This window comes from Ascaphus truei, chromosome 21, assembly GCF_040206685.1.
Source record: "Ascaphus truei isolate aAscTru1 chromosome 21, aAscTru1.hap1, whole genome shotgun sequence".
NCBI lineage: Eukaryota > Metazoa > Chordata > Amphibia > Anura > Ascaphidae > Ascaphus > Ascaphus truei.
Window position 1 is genome coordinate 20,901,370 of NC_134503.1, and position 20,944 is coordinate 20,922,313.

The 20,944-nt window shown below is 41.1% G+C and overlaps 1 protein-coding gene across 10 annotated transcripts in view; it reads left to right on the forward strand.

Annotated features, from left to right (window-relative positions):
• Nucleotides 1-20,944, forward strand: part of GRIN1 (glutamate ionotropic receptor NMDA type subunit 1) — a 197,752-nt gene that overhangs the window by 68,393 nt on the left and 108,415 nt on the right. For all 10 annotated transcript variants that reach the window (XM_075579303.1, XM_075579306.1, XM_075579305.1 and 7 more), the window contains 4 exons: nucleotides 16,567-16,688; nucleotides 17,549-17,723; nucleotides 18,202-18,346; nucleotides 18,783-18,866. In XM_075579303.1, the coding sequence (XP_075435418.1) occupies nucleotides 16,567-16,688; nucleotides 17,549-17,723; nucleotides 18,202-18,346; nucleotides 18,783-18,866 (526 nt within the window). The remainder of the gene's footprint in view (nucleotides 1-16,566; nucleotides 16,689-17,548; nucleotides 17,724-18,201; nucleotides 18,347-18,782; nucleotides 18,867-20,944) is intronic.

The following is a 20,944-nucleotide window of genomic DNA, read 5'->3' on the forward strand; positions in this document are numbered from 1 at the left end:
GAATCCTGGAACACATTGGAACAGTCAGAAATGCTACAGATATACAGTAGCTTTAGCCAGACATGTTATCCAGGATCATAAAGGTGACAGTAACGTTTTGCATTTCCCATGTTTAGAACATGCTCCTTTTGGTCCATGGAGAGGCAACTTGGATAGACACCAACTCCAAAGAGAGTGTCGCTGGATACTCCAGCTTCAGACCCTCAGTCCACATGGACTCAATGAGGGGTTCATATATTCCTCTTTTCTTTAATGCATTTATCTATACCAACTTTTATGGGGACTCTAAAAGGGTACCAGATATACAGGTTAACCAAGTCTTGATCTGTATTGACCATTTGGAGCAGATCAACCTAGTGTTCAGACACTCCTACACACTATGCATCTTTCCATACTTTGTCACTATCCTCAACCCTACAACCTGTCACTAATACACTGACACTTTACCTATCAGTGTCTTCAGCCCAGACATAGGCATCTTATTACCACTGCCGATGCATATAATACACCCAATGATGCTATCTCATAAGCCTACATGTTTCTACCACTAGTGTTTGGAATGATCTCTGTGATACATATAATATCTGTATTCATTTTTGTGTTTAGCAACCTAACAACTTAGGCACATTTGGAATATCATCACTCAATTTGCACCATCCATATTGGTATCTGCGGTACTCCTTTATTAACACGTCCCCTTAATAATATGCCCGCTACAATAACCAAAGCGGACACCGATCGTAATTCATTGGCTTGAGCGTTGATGCCCTGTTCTGATTGGCCACCAGGATATCGTACTTCCTCCACAGTGTGCTTATATACTCACCTACATGATCAGTGTTTTAGACTCCTCCCCCCGAAGAAGCGTGGCATACACGCGAAATGTGCGTCGATGAGTAGAAAGTCACAGGCAATGACGTAATTGGAGTAGCCGTCCAGACAATTGAGAGAAATGCTGCACACCTCAAAATAGAAAAAATGGATACAGTTACCGGTGCTCCAGTGTTAGAACGAAAGCCTGCAATCAGTCCTGGATAGATGAACAAAGGAACATAGGGCACAACGGATTTAGCATATCCAAACTCATTTATTGAGCCAACACAACGTTTCGACCATTGGAGTAATTGGAGTAGCGACATCCTTCTCTATACTCACGGCTTGTATACTGTTTTTTTCCTTCCCCATGTTCACTACGGTCTGCCGTGAACTAAGAACGTCCGATAGGAGAGGGCATTTGTATTATTAGTACATAAAGAGGGCAAAGACCCCACACAATGCAAAAGTTATAGACCAATATCCCTGATTAATAATGATCTCAACATCTTTTCCAAAATACTAGCCACTAGATTGAATAAGTATCTTCCGCAACTGATAGATGCAGATCAGGCAGGATTTATACAAGGTCGGGTGGCAGCGGACAACACAAGGAAAACAATTAACTTGATCCAAATAGCCAAGCAGAATAACACGCCTTCAATGTTACTGTCTCTGGACGCAGAGAAAGCTTTTGATCTCATCTGTTGGGGATATATGTTTGAAACATTTAGAGTTTTTGGAGTGAGAGGCAACTTTATGAAAGCTATAGCCTCGCTATAAGGGGAACCTACAGCTAAAGTATGGTACCTCAATATGCAGGCAGATAAAATATACATCAGAAATGGCACAAGACAAGGATGCCCTCTGTCACCCCTGCTGTTTGCTCTAGCGATAGAACCTTTAGCAGCTCAGATCAGGTCGAACGCGGATATCAGGGGGATTGAGATAAAACAAAAAGTATACAAGCTGTCACTGTTTGACGATGATATATTAACAATATCAAGACCCCTAACCTCTCTGCCAAACCTATTCAATAATTTATCAGAGTTCCAAAAATGATCATTGTTTAAAATAAATAATGACAAATCCGAAGCCTTAAATATAAACCTCCCACAGGAACAAGTACAGCTTATAAAAATAAACTTTGACTTCAAATGGAAGACTCAGGCCATGAAGTACTTGGGAATTTGGTTGACCAACACACAGGACACTATATATGAGGCAAACTACCTGGCATTGATAAAAACATTGAAAATATAGTTAGAGGAATGGGCTAAGTACCATATATCCTGGATATATGGATAGGTAGAGTAAACTCTATTATAATTAACCTACTACCAAGAATCTTGTACTTACTGCACCGACACACTTTATTCGAGCAAATACCCAGTATATACCTGGCAGATACCTGGAATGCGCCGCTCCTCACCTCTGACAAGCCCCGTTGCGTTTGCCTTCCCAGCCTGGGTTCATGCCTGGCTGACGGGCGGCTGATCTGTTAAATGATAATGATTAGGATTTAATAGGCTGCAATGCTTCGCGTGTCTACCAGATGGCATAAATTCATGAATTGTAATGCAGTATATATATATATACTGTGCAGTATTGCAGCCAGCGGGAATAAAATGCTTCAATCCCTGCCTGGAAAATACCTCAATGCACTCGGGCAGAAAACAGTCACAAACCTCAATACACCCGGGTATACCCGAATTCGTGGGACTAGCCGAGCTCGAATAAAGTGTGTCGCCAGTGTATTCCACACATTACCAGTACAGGTCAGGGCTAGTGACATACAGTACACGATCTACAGACAAAAATCACAAAATGTATATGGAACAACAAAAAGCAAGAATAAAGTTGCCCACACTCTACAGATCCAAGGCATCCGGAGGTTTAGCTCTGCCACATTTATTGCAGTATTATCAAGCGGCTCATTTAAGCCAAGTTGTCCACTGGCATGCTCACAAACAGAGGAACAAATGGGTGGAAATTGAGTCCGATACGCTCTCAATATCAACTATAGATATGATATTATGGTTAACAAAGAAAGAAAGACCTGTACTGACGCTGCCTCTGGAATCTATTACACATTCACTTGAAATGTGGGACTCCTTGAAATTTAAACATGAGCTGACCAACTTAAAATCTCAGATGACACCAGTAGTTGAGAATCCTAGCTTTATCCCGGGCATGGAACCAACAGTGTTTAAAGACTGGAGCAAGGCAGGAATAACAAGGGTAAAAGATCTATGGGCAAATAAAGAAATTAAAGGGGTTGAGACAGTAATGAGAGAAATTGGGCTACATAAATCGGCCTTCTTTAGGTATCTTCAACTGAGTGACCACATAAGAAGCAAAGGTCCATATAATGACTATACAGTATTTGAGGATATGTGCCTCTCGGGGGAAGATAAGAAGGGCCTGATCTCAAAAGTATACGACATATTAGCGGTGGTTAAACCAGAAACTGAGATGAAACGCAAATTTATGATAAAGTGGGAAGAGGAGCTGGGAAAACAATTAGATCAAGAGGAGTGGGATAATATATTTGAAGGGATTGCAAGGAGTTCCACATGTGTCCTAATTAAAGAAAATGCATATAAAATTTTCCACAAATGGTATTACACCCCACTAAGATTGTCCACATTTTTCAGAAACACATCACCCCTTTGCTCAAGAGGATGTGGTCAGCAGGAATCATTTGTACATGTATGGTGGACGTGTCGAAAGGTTACAAAGCTATGGAAGGCCACACATGGTATGGCACAGGCAATTCTGGGGTGTGTCTTCCCCTTAGACCCCTGGACAGCTCTGCTATGCAAACCAATTAAAAATATGGAAAAAAATGAAAATAAGTTACTGACACAGACACACACACACACATATATATATGTAAAAAAAATATATATATATATATATAAAGCAGAAAATAGCCGTGTTAGTCCAGTTGCGATAGTGCAGAATAAATGAGTTCTTCAGTATTAGGTGATACCTTTTTTATTGGACTAACAATTTATGTCATAGGACAAGCTTTCGAGAGTTATCCTCTCTTCTTCAGGTCAAGCAATACTGATATACAAAGGATTCAATGGCTAAAACAGTGTAGAGAAAAAAAACAAAAAAAACCAACAGATATGGACTGTAAATAAGGTGGGGTGTTAAAAGTGTTTGAAGCCAGGGGACGGTGACAAGAAAAGGTGGGGAGGGGGAGGGATGCTGGGGGGGAGAGAAAGTGTGGATAAGAATGGAGGCAAGCAGGATAATTACAAACAATTCTGATAGGATGTGAGAAAACCCATGTCCGCATTAAGTCCTTTGGTTTTAGTGTCAAAGAGTCTTATGGTTTTCATATACAGCCGCCAGATGTGAAATAGCTAAGGCCTGGAAACAGGAACAACAGCCAGCCGTAGATGCAGTAAAAGCGAGACTATGGAGGGTCTGTCTTATGGAAGAACTGACGGGGATACAAAATGACACAGTTCAGAAATTCTTAAAAGTATGGGAACCATGGAGAATTTATATAGGAAATAGATACCTTACTAGGGGAACTCTCCAAATTTGAAAAACACAAAATAGGTAACCTCAGTGCAGTGTGATCTGTAACTGTATAAAACACCATGGCGGATCCGGAAGGGTATTCCATATTCCACAAAGGTATGGTTGTTAATACGTTTTTATTATCTGACAGCATGTGGAAAAATATTCTAAAAGCAATGAAATTTTTTCTTTTTCTTTTCTCCTCAGTCTTATTAGTTAATTTTTTGTATTCGTTATTTTATGTGCTGTCTTAACAGTGATGTACAGCTGCGACTGCCTTTATCCTAAGGTGGCCGCAGCCGAGCCGTTCTGATAACCGCTGCCAGACGCGGTCTGTTTTTTTTTTTCCGGAGCGGTTTTCGATATGTTAGCGCTCGGATTTTTAGCGCTGGTCGCAATACTGCAATACCGTCTAAAAACTCAGGTGGGCGTTCGCGAGCTGTTGTCTTAAAAGTCTAATAGCAATTTAACCTACAGTACAGCCGTACATTTTCTGCAAGTCTGTGTGTGCGCGCGCAGTAATTGTAAATTTGAAGATTTATACAGTATTACAAAAATATAACGTTGCGTCTTCTTCGAATCTAAAATGATCACATTTCTACAGTATACCGTATGTATTATTTAGTAATCAATACGTTTACTTCTTTTCATACTGTTTATTTTATGCGCATGCGTGTACTGTACAGTATGTCTCATTTGAACATTGTTGAAACGCATAGGCGTGTTACAGTATCACATTTCGGCGCATTAAACATTATGATGACGTTTTGAAAATATTTCTTTGAACTGATAATCCATCATACAGCGCTCTCCCCCTCGCCACCCGCACACACAAGGCTCAAGGATTTCAACTTCTTATTTACACCTCTGCCACATAATTCATTTGTAATGGATGGCTTTCTGGCTTGAATCTTTCCGAGCGTGGCATCACATTTCTGCGCATGCGTATATGACTTCCCATTCATTTAGAAGTTAGTTCAAGTTTTAAAAATATTTTTATTTTTTTTCGGTTATCGACATGGGCTTGCATAACAATTCTGGATATTATGAGAATCAAGTTTTAAAAATATATATATTTTTTGGTTATACACATGGGCTTGCATAACAATTCTGGATATTATGAGAAAAAAAGTTTTGGGTTTTTTGACATGTTTCTTTTCCCATTTCTTGACATGTGCTGTGCCTGCATAACAATTCTTGATATTCTGATCATCAATCAGTACTGTAGCTTTTTAATTCTACACTAGTCATGCACATGCTTTATGACGTGGGTGGCATACTGTGATTTTTATTTGGGGGTGTGGGGATCAAAACATTATGATGACATGTTGAAAATATTTCTTTGAACTACAGGTAATCCATCATACAGCTTTCCCCCCCTCCCCCCTGCACACACACAAGGCTCAAGGATTTCAACTTCTTATCGACACCTCTCACAAACCATTCATTTTCAAATGGTTGGCTTTGTGGCTGTAATCTTCCTGAGTGAGCCTGGTCTCACATTTCTGCGCCTGCGTGTAATTCTCTTTGGGTGTGACCTTGTTGATTATTAATGCACATGCGTGTATAACTTCCCATTCAATTAGAAGTTCAAATCTGAAAAAAAAGGGTTTTTTTTTTGTTATTTTTTTTCTGTTTCTCGACGTGCTGTGCCTGCATAACAATTCTAGATATTCTGATCATCAATCAGTACAGTAAGTCCTCGTTTTACGATGCTTCGCTTTATGACGAATGGCTTATCCGACGCTGTCCAATGCATCCCTTTGGCCGGTTTTACGACGCCAAAATGGCTTATCCGACGCTCTTACGACGCTTTGCAAAGTTGCAACATTATGTCAATCAGAAAGCTGCAGTCTGGGAAATCATCCAGATCAGTCTGTGTGAAGGTTTTGTGGTATATTTATGCCTTTAAACATGTCTAACAGTTTTATTATACAGTTCTGGATTCAATAAATAGAATCTTTAGATCATAATGTATGTGTGTGCAGCATAATCTTATTGTTTGAGTAAAATATTTTGTGTATTTTAGCATTAAAAATGCCTTTCAGGAACGGAACGTTTCATTTAAACAGTGTTCCTATGGGAAAACGGGTTTCGCTTTACAACGTTTCGCTATCCGACGCCATTTTGAGTAACGCATTGCGTCGGATAACCGAGGACTGCCTGTACTGTAGCTTTTTAATTCTACACTAGTCATGCACATGCTTTATGACTTGGGTGGCATACTGTGATTTTTATTTGGGGGTGTGGGGATCAAAACATTATGATGACCTGTTGAAAATATTTCTTGGAATTACAGGTAATCCATCATACAGCTTTCCCCCCCCCCCGCACACACACAAGGCTCAAGGATTTCAACTTCTTATCGACACCTCTCACAAACCATGAGAATGACTCATCCATCCACCCCCCAAACCCTGAAGCCATTCTTTAAAATCTTTGAGGCTTTGTTTACAGTAACGCTTGCGCACGTGTGATAATCCCTCTCAAATTTAATATGTTAATCTGATTAGCCCTTCTTGGCCCTTCAAGCCCTCCCGCTCACCACTTCACACACAAGCCTTACAACGTGAATAGAAATGTTTATCCACACCCGAATTTAATATGTAAATCTGATGAGGGTTGGGGGGAGGTTTCAATGATTATGATTATCATGAATGTAGTTAATGTCTAACCCATTAAATGTGTTATATAGGGATGTATACAAATGTATATAAACTAAAAGTAACACAGCACCCTCTTTTCATTCTGTATCCCATCCCCAACCTTTCTTACAGGATATTCAAATAAAGAACAAGTTTACAAAAAAAATGTAATTCAGAGTTGTTTTTAAAAAAAATGCTACAATTATTTTCTCATACCGTAGTGTAGAACTGAATTATTTAAAAAAAAAAAAAACACATGTAGGGTATTGCTTGGTCTGCAGCTTTAACTTGCAGTTTGACATTTGTAACAGTTCAAACAGTGAGTAAATGCTGTTCATATTCTCTTGTTAATGTTTATTATTTAGTTATGCAATAAAATAAAACATGAAATGGATACCTTGGTGAAGTGACATTTATCCTGGCAGCAAAAATGGAAGGAGGCTTAGCAAATAAACAACTGTTTTTTCTATTAAAATTCGATTTTATCTTTGATGCATCTAGTGCTATATTTGTTAGTGTTTCGCAATGTTTACACCAGAGATACATGACGCCAACGCATCCTAGAGTTCACTGGTGCAATATGTGGATTAATATCCTCTCAGAGTATTATGCATCAAAGTCTCCGGTCTGCAAAGCTAAGGCAAACCAGAGCACCAGGTGAAATGAGGTGATTCAATTCTCATATCTCTTAATGGGCTGTTTATTTGATATGTCTTTGCATCAGATTTGCAGCTAGGAGGTATTGATCAACCTTCAAATGTGGTTGTATGCACTTCTGAGGTCCTTCCTTATAACCCTGTTAAAAAAATCCTTCCATAACCAATCCACTCTTCTTTGAACAGATTCAAATTCTACATTACAACTTTTACTAAACATCTGCTAGTAGTTGTGTTACTACTTGAAATAATATTTGTAATTATTAGCAGTGATACTTTACTTTGAAATGTTGTATGATTGTTAATTTTCTGTTTTTGGAAAATAGATACAGCTCAACCCCCTTATAACGCTGTGCTTGGAGCCCAAAGAATCACATCGCGTTATAAGTGGATCACGTTAGAAATAATGTACATTTGTGTGCGTTGTACAATAAAGTATTTAAGATACCAATAATCGTGTTGTAAAGTATTCATAAATACGAAAATTGGGAGCCGCGCTTGCATCGCGTTATAATCGGATTTGCATTGTAACGGAACGCGTTATAACGGGGTTGAGCTGTATAAATACTATAATTTACCATGGATAAATCTTCTGTATCTGTATGTACATATGTATAAAGTGATTATATTATAATGAACATGAAGGAAAAAAGAGCAAAAACACAAAATAAAAAGATGTTGAGCATTTGATGTTGTTCATTGAATGGAGGGAGAGATCGTGCTACTACTTTGCTGTATAGAAAGATGGTGATATCCTCTAATGTTCAATATGTTGGACAAAACCACTGAGCAGATAAGACTGCTGGTTAGTAAATATTTGAGAATGACATTTAATAAAATGTCTGCTGCTGGCAATGTCTGTTCAGTCTGGGTGAGCTTAAAGGCAATTAGACCATTTAGAATTGTACCCATCAAGTCAACATAGTTACATAGTTACATAGAGTAGTAGTACTGTACATATGTCCATCAAGTTCAACCTATGCTAAATTTAGATGACTATAATTGCACTTACAGAATTTTCCATCCAGAGGAAGGCAAACAAAAAACACCAGTGAAACATTATCTAATGAAAGAAGGGGGGAAAAATAATTCCTTCCTGACTCCCAATAAGGGCAATCATATTTCTCCTTGGATCAAAATCCTTCCCATGTTTTCTTATTTGGTATTTCCCTGAATACCTTTCTTTTCAAAACAAATGTCCAATTTTTTTTGAAGATATCTGTTACATCTGCCATCACAGTTTCGATGTGTACTGAAATCCAAATATTAACTGCCCTTACTGTAAATAATCCTTTCCTTGGTTGCTAGTGATGACCCTGTTCCCACCCCTCTTCTCTGCACTTTTTCATGTTCGATAATGTCTTTTTATGGAGTGGTGCCCAAAATTGTACTCTATATTCAAGGTGTGGTCTTACTAATGCTTTATAAATGGGCATAATTATGCCTACTTCCCTTCCATCTATTCCCTGTTTAATGCAAGATAAGATCTTGTTTGCCTTTGCAGCTGCTGCATGACTTTAGGCCCTATTGCTAAACCTGCTGTCTACAAGAATTCCTAAATCCACCTCCATCAAGGATTGACCCAATTTTGCTCCATTTAATTTGTAAATGTGCCTGTTTATTCTTGTTTCCCAAATGCATAACCTTACATGTATCTGTCTTTAACCTCACCTGCCCAAGTTTCCAGTCTATTCAAGTCTTTCTGGAGAGAAATTATATCCTACTCTGATTTTACTACGTTACACAATTTTGAGACTTTGCTCTCTATGCCCAACTCACAGTCATTAATAAACAAGTAAGAGAAATCATGGGTCCCAGTAATTATCCTTGAGGTACTCTACAGTACTTACAACTTTAGTTCAGCCTGAAAAGGTTCCATTTATGACAATTGTCTGTTGTCTATCCTTCAAACAGGTGCAAATATGTTTTCTGAGTCCAATTTTCTTTATTTCTATACTAAACTATTGTGTGGCTCTATATCAAAAGCCTTTGCAAAATCTAAGTAGACCACATTAACTGCATTACCCTGATCTCAATTCCTACTTACCTCCTCAAAGAAACTAATAAGGTTAGTTTGGCACAACCTATTCTTCATAAATCCATGCTGACTGTTACTAATAATTTTGTTATCTTTTATGTATTCCTGAATATTATCTCGTACTAAACCTTCAAGTTGCTTCCCCATTATTGAAGTTATTCTTACAGGTCTGTAATTCCCTGGTTGTGATCTAGCTCCCATTTTACATATAGGAACCACATCTGCTTTATGCCAATCTTGTGACACTGAGCCTGTGGAAATGAAATCATTGAATAATAAATTAAATGTTTTGGCTATTACTGAACTTAACTCCTTGAGAACTCTTGGGTGCATGCCTCTGGGCCACATGCTTTATTTACTTTAATTTTATCAAGCAGCCTATGCACTTCTTCCTCAATTAACCAATTGTTCATTAATATAATATAAAGATAGCACCTCTATGAGAAGAACTCCCAGTGCTATTGTCACGATAGACCAGACCTAATTCACGCCGAATATACTGGGCACTGATTGAACAGGACAAAATTATAAAATAAACTGAAGATTTATTCCCTTTCGGGCAAACACTGTAACACAAATAACATGTGAAAATAACACTTACGGTAAAATTACAGGGTGAAGTATCCAAGAATAACACTGGCTAGCATTTCTCCCTTGCTGGATTAGAGTCACGAACCACCAACACGAACAGCGAACACTCCACAACTCTGGGATTTGGGCAACCTGCCTCATTATAGGGTTTGAAGTCCTATCACAAACAGGCAAGGAACTCTGGGAGGAATGCCCCCCCCCCCTGCAACACCAAGTCTAGGGCTGAATGGCTGGGCATTGTCTACCCCATAGGAGGGGTTGACGGCAGATACTTAATGTTATCTGAGAAATTAGTACATACAGTCACATAATCCCATGAACACTTTACAGGGCTGACTCCCAAATGACATCACAGTGCTTACCCATAGATCACAAAACACTTTACCTCATTTGCCTGCTTAACTAGACTTGGAAATTGAATTCACAGGGAATAAAAGTGCTTTGGAATACACATACATAGTACATTACACATTAACCCTTTCGAATTAGGGGTAACTAGCCGGGTATATCCCCTTTATTACAGGCCAGGTTACTCCTGATCGTCACAGCTATAAAAAACCCAAACCCTCCTTAGACCACTGTTTTATCCATGAATTAACCTCCCTAATCTCCTACTGTTTCCCTGGGTAGTGCATGGCACTGGTAGTATTTCATAAAATACTACCTTGGAGGTCTTTGCCTTAAATTTGCGGTATAGATCCCTGAAACACTTTTTTAGGACCATCCATCTTTCTCTAACTTTGTCATTTGTGTGAACGTGTACCAAGACCGCCATATCAGTCCCAGCCCCGCCCAACAATCTGTCTACTTGAACCGTAATGTGCTGACCCGAACACTGGGAGACAACACATTGTATGGCTCATGCGGTCACGGCAACAGATTCAGAAATAATTTCTTCTTATAATTAAAGCTAACCTCAATTAAAAATATAAGAGCTCTGACATTACTTTTACACTGAATCTAAACATAAAAATAGCAAAACTATATCTGTAAAAAGTCTCTGGTAGGATGTGTTGTTTCACTATGCATTATTGTATCGTGCAGACTAATTTGTCAGGTCCTCTGATAGGGAATTCAGTGGCTGTAGTAAAAGCAAAAGGGTTTTCCGGAGGTGTTTCAATCTAACCACAATGTGATAAGATGGATAATAAGATGGATAACGCTAACGCACTTGATCATCTAAATGAATGTTTCATTAATGTTTATAACTGGTGGCTCATTGCCCTTTAAAAGGGGAGTGACTGTTAGAATCCAGGATGGTGTGTGTGCAAGTCAGAGAAATAAAGACGATGTATACAGGGATATACCAAATAAGTAAACATGGGAAGAATGTTGATCCAGGGAATAACCGAGTCAGGATGGAATTTATTCTTCCCTGTATGAGATATCATTGGATGACACTGTATGACACTGGGGTTTTTTGTTTGCCTTCTTCTGGATCAATAAGCAAGTATAGATATAGGATAAAGTATCTGTTATCTAAATTTAGCATAGGTTGAACTTGATGGACGTATGTCTTTTTTCAACCTCATCTACTATGTAACTACTATGTACTATGTTGAACTGTTATCTCACAACAATGGTGATAAGGACATCAGGACCTCTTGCACATCCACTGGAATCATTTCTGCAGCACCCTAGAGAACCTGCAATAGAGTCTGGAAACCATCAAAGAAGCTGGAAAACACTGCACAGAATTCTTGGTGCTCTAATTGTGTTGAAAGCAGTCACACCGCTGGTATGAAAATGTGTATACCTCAAGGGAAATGTGTCCTATTGCAAAAACCTAGAAGAGATGTGGATAATGCAGTGGGTAAGGAAAATGCAAGTTTAAAACAATACAACTGTATCTTACATAATATTAATATTAACATTCCACCTAAACATAAGAGGAACATATTCCATTGTAAACAAAGCTACTCACAATGCATATTTTACCATTGTCCAATAGCAGCGGCTTAAAGTCATGTACAGATGCATTTTGGTTACAGTATTGGGTTTTGTTAATGGTGACCTTACCTGTCATGTATGAAGAGAAGTATTTGGAAAGTATCCAGTTCTGTGTCACATAGAAGGGTCCAAACATGATAGTGTTTGCCTTATTCCATAACCTGGCTTGCAAAGCATTTAACCAGGGCAATGCAGGTACTGTATATAAGTGTTGTCTTCCAGGTGGGGGGGAGCGCTTTAATCTCAAGGTGATATGCGGAAAAAAATGGAAAATACAATAGTGCAGATGGTAATAAAAAATATATGTGTATATAATAGTCTCTGTGTTGGTCTCACTCACAATAGATCAAATGTATCAAACGTATCAGAGATCCATCTCTCTCTGATAGGAGCCCTTTGCTGGAAGCCCTCTGGAGATGGAAGTCTTACAGCTGTATATCTGGTAGGCTTGATGCATGTACATAAAGTGCTATATATACCTCCCAAGGATTGTAAAAAAGAAAGAAAGAGAGCGAACAATAGTGTAGTATAAACGGGTATAATGTAGCACAAAAAGACATATAAGTAATGCACTCACATTTGTTAAAATAGATTGTACGTTGAAGAGGACTGTTGGTGACTCTTGGGGAGACGCCGGTATGTTGAGTCACTGGGGAAGACTTCCGTGTGCGTCACATCCGCTAGCGTCACATTCTGTGTCGGCTGCAGTCAGGGCGGAAGAAGCTGCCTGCTACTCCGGTTCCTGTGGCTTGCCAGCACCTCCCCGCGCTAATTCCCAATGCACAGTGTCCTCCAACGGCTGATTCTACGCGTTTCGTAGCCGTTGCCACTTCTTCAGGAATCAGTGACTCAACATACCGGCGTCTCCCCACGAGTCACCAACAGTCCTCTCCAACGTACAATCTATTTTAACAAATGTGAGTGCATTACTTATATGTCTTTTTGTGCTACATTATACCCGTTTATACTACACTATTGTGCGCTCTCTTTCTTTCTTTTTGAAGTGAAACTTCCTTAGTGGCACCTCATTCGAACTGGGGCAAAAATGGATTGTGGAGACAGAAATGAAACGGATGTGACGTCAGTGCTGGCAGTTGAGGCCGGGCTGTGTTCTGGCTCAGCCCGACCCCAACACTGACATCACACCCGCTCCACAAATCAGATGCGGCGGCGGCGGCGATAGCTGCCGGCGCCGCTCCTAATCGCTCCTAATTAATGTTACTTTTATGTCTGAAGCATTTATTCCCATGACCTGTTATTTATATTATCTGTTTTTTATTTGATTACCACATGTATTACTACTGTGAAGCGCTATGTACATTAATGGCGCTATATAAATAAAGACATACATACATACATACATACGCTGCCAAATAATCACACAGTCACAGGATAATCATGTCATGTGTATAATGTGCAGCGGGGATCGGGGGGGTGTGAGCAGCGGGGACCGGGGGGTGTGAGCAGCGGGGACCGGTGGGTGTGAGCAGCGGGAACCGGGGGGTGTGAGCAGCAGGAACCGGGGGGTAAAAGCAAATAGCAATCTTTTTTTTCTGCCCCAGCTAGTATTGCGCACAGTCCCCCGTCTCCTGTCCCAGCCAATCAATGTTCAATGTCCAATCAATCAAAGAGGTTCTGGCTCAGCCCGACCCCAACACTGACATTCCAACCGCTCACAAAATCAGATGCGGCGGCGGCGATAGCCGCCGGCGCTGCTCCTAACGGCTGCTGTTCCCCGCTGGCTGCCTGCTGCCATGCCGCGCATGCGCTGTTGTGTTGGCTATCCCCTCCCCTCAGCCCTGGTCGCTCCAGCACATGCGTGCCGCCATTCCCCCCAGATGCATTGTTACAGCAGCTCCCCGGGGGGCTGGAGGCCGCTGACCTGGCTGCCGGAGGAAGCCAACACCTATGGCTGCGGGGTCTGCATGCTGCGCAACTGTGCTGCTATCGGGGGCGAGTCAGCGTCCGCCATTGCTGCTCCTGCTCCCATGCCGCGCATGCGCAGCTGTGATGGCGGCAGAAGAGGCTGTTGGTGTTGGCTGTGCAAGGGAATGCGTCCCCCACAGCACCATCAGAGGGGGGTGAGGAAGAGCGCCCCACGCGCATTTTCGTACCCTCCTGTAACCCCCTTGTGGCCCCGTACCTCCACCGGGAGCCTCCTGCAGCAGGAAACGCTCTGATGTCTCTGGCGCGGGCTAGAGTATCCCTGTCCTGTGCCCCCTCCGGTACCGGGGAGGCCGGAAGCAGAGAGGCCTGCCGGGAGGAAGGTCTGGAGAGCGGCAGCAGCGAGGCCTGCCGGGAGGAAGGCCCGGAGGGTGGCGGCGGCAGCAGCAGCTGCGAGGAGGAGCCATGGTGAGGGAGACCCCCAATAATGTCCGAGCGGGGGGCAGGAGAAAGGGTCACATAATCGGGGTGCAGCGAATGGGCGCATGTCAGGCTGAGACCCCCACTTCCGGGTTCCAGCCCGCTCAGTGCATTGTGGTACTTGTGGTTCTTGCTGAATGGATGGAGACAGGTTCACTTGTGAGACAATGAGTGCAACCACCCCTGTGACGGGACCTCAGGCAGGGAGTAATGGGGGGATAGAATGCCAGGGCTGGCTCAGGACTGTGACCTGGGCTTAAGGACAGATGTATGAGGCAAAGGGTCCAGGGGACCCTCTCCTGTCACTGTCCCCGCCCAGGGGTCCCTCCTCACCTGTCACTGTCCCCACCCAGGGGTCCCTCCCCTGTCACTGTCCCCACCCAGGGGTCCCTCCTCACCTGTCACTGTCCCCACCCAGGGGTCCCTCTCCTGTCACTGTCCCCACCCAGGGGTCCCTCCTCACCTGTCACTGTCCCCACCCAGGGGTCCCTCCCCACCTGTCACTGTCCCCACCCAGGGGTCCCTCCCCTGTCACTGTCCCCACCCAGGGGACCCTCTCCTGTCACTGTCCCCACCCAGGAAACCCTCTCCTGTCAGTGTTCATGTGCAAAGAGGGAGCTGCCCTGAAATCTGTGCACTGTGGGCAAATACCCTGCCCTCTATAGCCAATAGAGGGTAATTGTCTACCCAGCACCTGCCGTATCCTAGCAACAGACTGATACATACACACATACACTGACTGACACACATACACACACACACTGACTGACACACATACACACACACTGACTGACACACATACACACACACACACTGACTGACACACATACACACACACACTGACTGACACACACATACACACACACACACTGACTGATACACATACACTGTCTGACATACACACATACACTGTCTGACACACACACACACACACACACACACTGACTGACACACACACACACACACACACACTGATTGACACACATACACACAAGGAATTCACACTTAGTGCAAATAGCTAATACAGGGGATGTGTGCCGAGCACGCGCATTATAAGTCAAATTTATTTGCGTTTTGTCAATGAAATTTTATTTTGATTTTTAATTAAAACATCACCAACACAAATACAATTTCTGTGACAAAAGTCAAAGAAGTTTCACTTACTATGCGCGTGCACAGCACACACAACTTTTTTTACAATCCTTGGGAGGTATATATAGCACTTTATGTACATACATCAAGCCTACCAGATATACAGCTGTAAGACTTCCATCTCCAGAGGGCTTCCAGCAAAGGGCTCCTATCAGAGAGAGATGGATCTCTGATACGTTTGATACATTTGATCTACTGTGAGTGAGACCAACACAGAGACTATTATATACACATATATTTTTTATTACCATCTGCACTATTGTATTTTCCATTTTTTTTCTGCATATCACCTTGAGATTAAAGCGCTCCCCCCCACCTGGAAGACAACGCAAGAATTTTGGACCTGGACAGTCCTTTAAAGGGTGTAGAGCTGCTATTTACTTATTTGTATTTCACATTTTACTTTTATGTATCACGGTCTTTTGTGAAGGTTATTTAATTCACTATATATATATATATATATATACATTTTTGAGGTTCACAGTTATTATATTATATATATATTTCTTATCACTTTTTATTATTTTATTATTAGAAGCGCCCGGTGTCAATCTTTCTTTGTTCTACTGTATATAAGTGCTGTACCTTTTCCCATAATCCTTGTCCGAATCCAAGTCTCACCTGTAATGAAACCTTTGTATAGGCCTCCATTGGCTGTGTGTGTAATTGGGACATCAGAGCTGCACAAACGTTTGCAGGAGATAACCAAACCATTGACTCCTCCCTATTGATATAGAACTTATCACAAAAATAGAAGAATGGGTGAATCCAGCTATGTGATAACTTGCACATGTGCATTTATGTTTATCTGTTGCAGCGAGGATGATGCAACCGCTGTCTACAAATCAGCAGCAATCCTCAACATGACAGGATCCGGATATGTCTGGTTGGTGGGAGAAAGAGAGATATCTGGAAGTGCCTTACGATATGCACCTGATGGTACAGTACTGTAATGCTGCTGACACATTACCTTCTTCTATGTCACCTCAGGGACTCTAACAGAAAATGTCTAGGCCTCTCATCTGTGATAGATCGTATGTTTGGTTGGTTTTAGTGTTGTTATATATTTTCAACACAGATACAGTTTTGTCAGATATTAAAGGGTTGTTTAGTTGGAGGACATAAGGTCCCTTGCCCCAAACCTCATAATATCCTAAAGCAGCTTAATGAATGGGAAATTATACAAAGTCAAGGTAATAGGCGGTGAGGTTTACAGAGCCATAAATTGTGGTTCAGCATCACCTAGTGAATATGGCCCCAAGTGCCTTAATAATACATCTTTATCCTGTTTCTCTTAAGATTGTTGTAAGTCCTTTTTCAATATTGTGAAAAGCGAAGTTATGCAAATTTTACAACTCATTAGTTCAAATTATTGGCAATTATTGCGGATTGCTTCTAATTGTATTAATTAGGGGACCAAAAGTGCATTTAAAACTGCCTTTATACATAGACTCCCTGAGTTCTTAAATACACAGAACCATAACAATTAACAGTACAATGAAAAATTACAAGAAGTCCACAGGGAATTTGTTTAAGAACAAGAAATACATATCTTCCAACCTTCCATTTCCTAAGCTTTACAAGTTGTCAATCCATAATAATTTTATATTAACATTAATTATTCGGCAGAGAGTGATCAGATTCTTGATTAATACAAATAAATAATCTTCCTATGCAGGTATTTTGGGTCATATTAACTAAGTAGAGTACAAAATGATCATCAATATAATTTCAAAGCACAGAGTGGTTTTCATGGTTGTGGTCCGAGATAACGTTTTGTTTCTCTCTGTTCCGTTTAGGAGTTATCGGTCTTCAATTGATTAATGGAAAAAATGAATCGGCCCATATTAGTGATGCTGTTGCAATAGTTGGTCAGGCGATTCATGACTTGTTTGAAAAGGAGAATATCACTGACCCGCCAAGAGGTTGTGTTGGAAATACCAATATCTGGAAAACGGGACCACTGTTTAAAAGGTGCTCTATTACACACGGACACGATTTTATTCTAAGAAATGCATAAAACCTCTACATTGAGGATGTACAGTATTTGTTTGTTAAGCTTCTTACATCTGATGCAAATTATAAAGCAGAAACATTTAATGCCACCTTTTGGTGCATATAAGTGGAAAATAAATCAAGTAAGATAGGTGCAGAATTTATTATAATATGTGCACTAGATAACTCTTCCTATTGACTGCGCTAATCGTAAACAGGTGTGTACATGGGGCAAAATAAAAGCAAAGACTCATTGACGCAAAGAGGATCAGAATGAACCTTTTTCCTCTTTGCTCCATTTTTGCTCCACATTGCCATTAAATAGCCCCATTAGTCTTTTAAAACATCCAAAATCTGAACAATTAAAATATGTTGGATTTTAAGTTTATTTTTTTAAATGTTCATCAGAAAGCTCCGTTCAGAAATAACAGCAACATTGTATTGCATCTTACTTTAGGGTTCTCATGTCTTCCAAGTACCCAGAAGGTGTAACAGGAAGAGTAGAATTCAACGAGGATGGGGACCGAAAATTTGCCAATTATAGTATTATGAACCTGCAAAACCGCAAACTGGTTCAAGTCGGAATCTTCAATGGCAGCCACGTAAGTATTGTATTTGATGTACTATAAACAATTATTCAGATTCCTACAGGTGCAACCAATCAGGAATTATTACAAAGTCATACTTTGATAAATGATGTTTACTCCAGAGCTGTATTTTATTAATAGCATTATTAAGCTAAGACCTTATAATGATCTGTGGTCAGAATATATTTAGTAATAAAATTATGAACAGCATGAAGGGAAAGGTGAACAGCAATTATAATGACTGATATTATAAAACGGGTGCTACATTTAATAATATACGCACACTAAATTGAAACTTTGAAGAATTACATATTTTACAATTCCAAATGATCAATTGATACATTTAAAAAAAAATCACCAATACAGCTGTACTTACTTAATTACTGTGTCAAAAGTAAATTTTTCTAATGGTCCACCTAACATCTTGCATTTTGCTATTTGAATCTTGCAGGTTTTACAAAATGACAGAAAGATAATTTGGCCAGGTGGAGAAACGGAGAAACCACAAGGTTATCAAATGTCAACCAGGCTAAAGGTATACAACTTGTAATAACAGTGTAACATATATATATTTGAAGTACAATACAAAGATGCTTTGATGTATTCATGCAAATTGGGACATATTTACTAAGCCGTCTTCTGCCATTAGACACTTCCCGGAACCGGAAACTGCTTCTGTTTCAGAATACGCGAGCTCAGGATTCCCGGAACCGGAAGATGCCTTACAGCTACTGTACAGTGGCAAGAAAAAGTTTTGTGAACCCATTTAGGATTCTCACACATTTAATATATTTCAAACCTAAAATGTTATTAGATCTTAATCTAAGTTCTAATAATAGATAAAGAAAACCTTATCAAACAAATTATACCTTTTCAGCATTTATTTATCCACAAATGATTCAACATTCAATATCCATTTGTGAAAAAGTATGTGAACCTAAAGATTCAGTACCTGGTGGCGCCCCCTAGAGCAGCAATGACGTAATTAAGCATTTCCTGTAACTGCTGGTCAGTCTCTCACATCATATTTGAGGAATTTTGGCCCATTCTTCCTTACAGAACTGCTTCAACTCAGTGACAACTGAGGGCTTCCTTGCATGAATAGCTCGCTTTATGTCCTGCCACAACATTTCGATGGGGTTTAGGTTCAGACTTTGGCTAGGCCATTCTAAAACACAGAATTTTTTCTTCTGCATCCATTCTTTTGTAGATCTGCTTGTATGTTTAGGATTATTGTTTTGATGTATAACCCACTTTCGGTTCAGCTTCAGCTCATGGACGGATGACCTGTCATTCTCCTCTAGAATCTTTTGATATAATGCAGGTTATGTCAATGATGGTGAGCCATCCAGGTTCTGAGGCAGCAAAGCAGCCCCAAATCCTCACACTCCCACCACCATGCTTGACTGTTGGGATGAGGTTCTTCTGTTCGAATGCAGTGTTTGGGTTTTGCCAAACATAATATTTCCCATTGAGGCCAAAAGGTTCTACCTTTGACTTGACTGTACAGAAAACATTATTCCAGAAGTCTTCTTGGTCATCTATTCTAATTATCCCCTTTAATTTAGCAGAAAAAGAACAGGGGTTGACATACATTTGCACATACCCTGACTCTTTTTTTGTCCTCAAAGTTTATTGCATTTCAAACAGTTATTACAAGAAGGAATACATATACAGCATTATTGCATGGGGAGTTATACCAATAAAGAAAAAGGAAAGGAAAAGAGGGGAGGGGATGCATAGAGGAAGGGAAGAGGGGAATGGTGAGGGGGAGGGGGTAATCACCTACCTTGTTCTACCTCTAATTGCCTGAATAAGCCCCTTCACTGTGATCTAATATGATCGGCAATAAAGACTTGGGGCAGGTAAGTGTAACGCTTGCGCTCACCATGAGGCGGGACGCTGGACCCCGGTACAGAGGTAGGAAAGTATTAGACTGCGCACCCACAGCAGCGGAGGCACGCCTGGAGGGTGGATAGTCAAGATCACCGGTTCTGGATTGGAGAGTGTGGGTTAGTCGTAGTACTTGCCGAGGTCGTAGGTAGGTGCCAGGTGGGTAGTCGGAGTCTGGAGTGCCATGGTCTAGGGTTGGAGCCAGGAGAGTAGTTGAGTGTCCGTTAGCCGTGGTCAGGGATGGAGAAGAGTGGAAGGTCAGAGGCAAGCCGGGGTCATTAATCCAGAGAATGGTCCAAAGTCTAGCTGGGTCGTACACAGGGAGACAAGCCGCAACAAAGTACACACAGGAACAAGGCAGTGGGAACACAAGGTCACCTATGACTATGCTCAGCCAAAGAATGAGTGGGACGTCTGAGCATATATAGTGAGGGAAGACCAATAGAAGTGAGGGGAGGAGCAGAGGTGTGAGTACAATGGAGGCAGGGAACGGCTGTAGATGCAGGAGACAGGTGAGGGCAATTAGACTTGATGCACAGCTGCAGGGGCAGAGCCAAGCAGTGGAGCTGTAGTGCGGTGCACGCGTGTCACGTGTCGGCGTAAGCGGAGGGGCGGAGCCAAGCAGTGGAGTGGAATCTCTGAAAGCCCTGCGTGTGCGCGCACACTGTAAGGTGCACGGGAGACTGCACAGCATGGTGCAGAGAGGAAGCACGCCGCGGG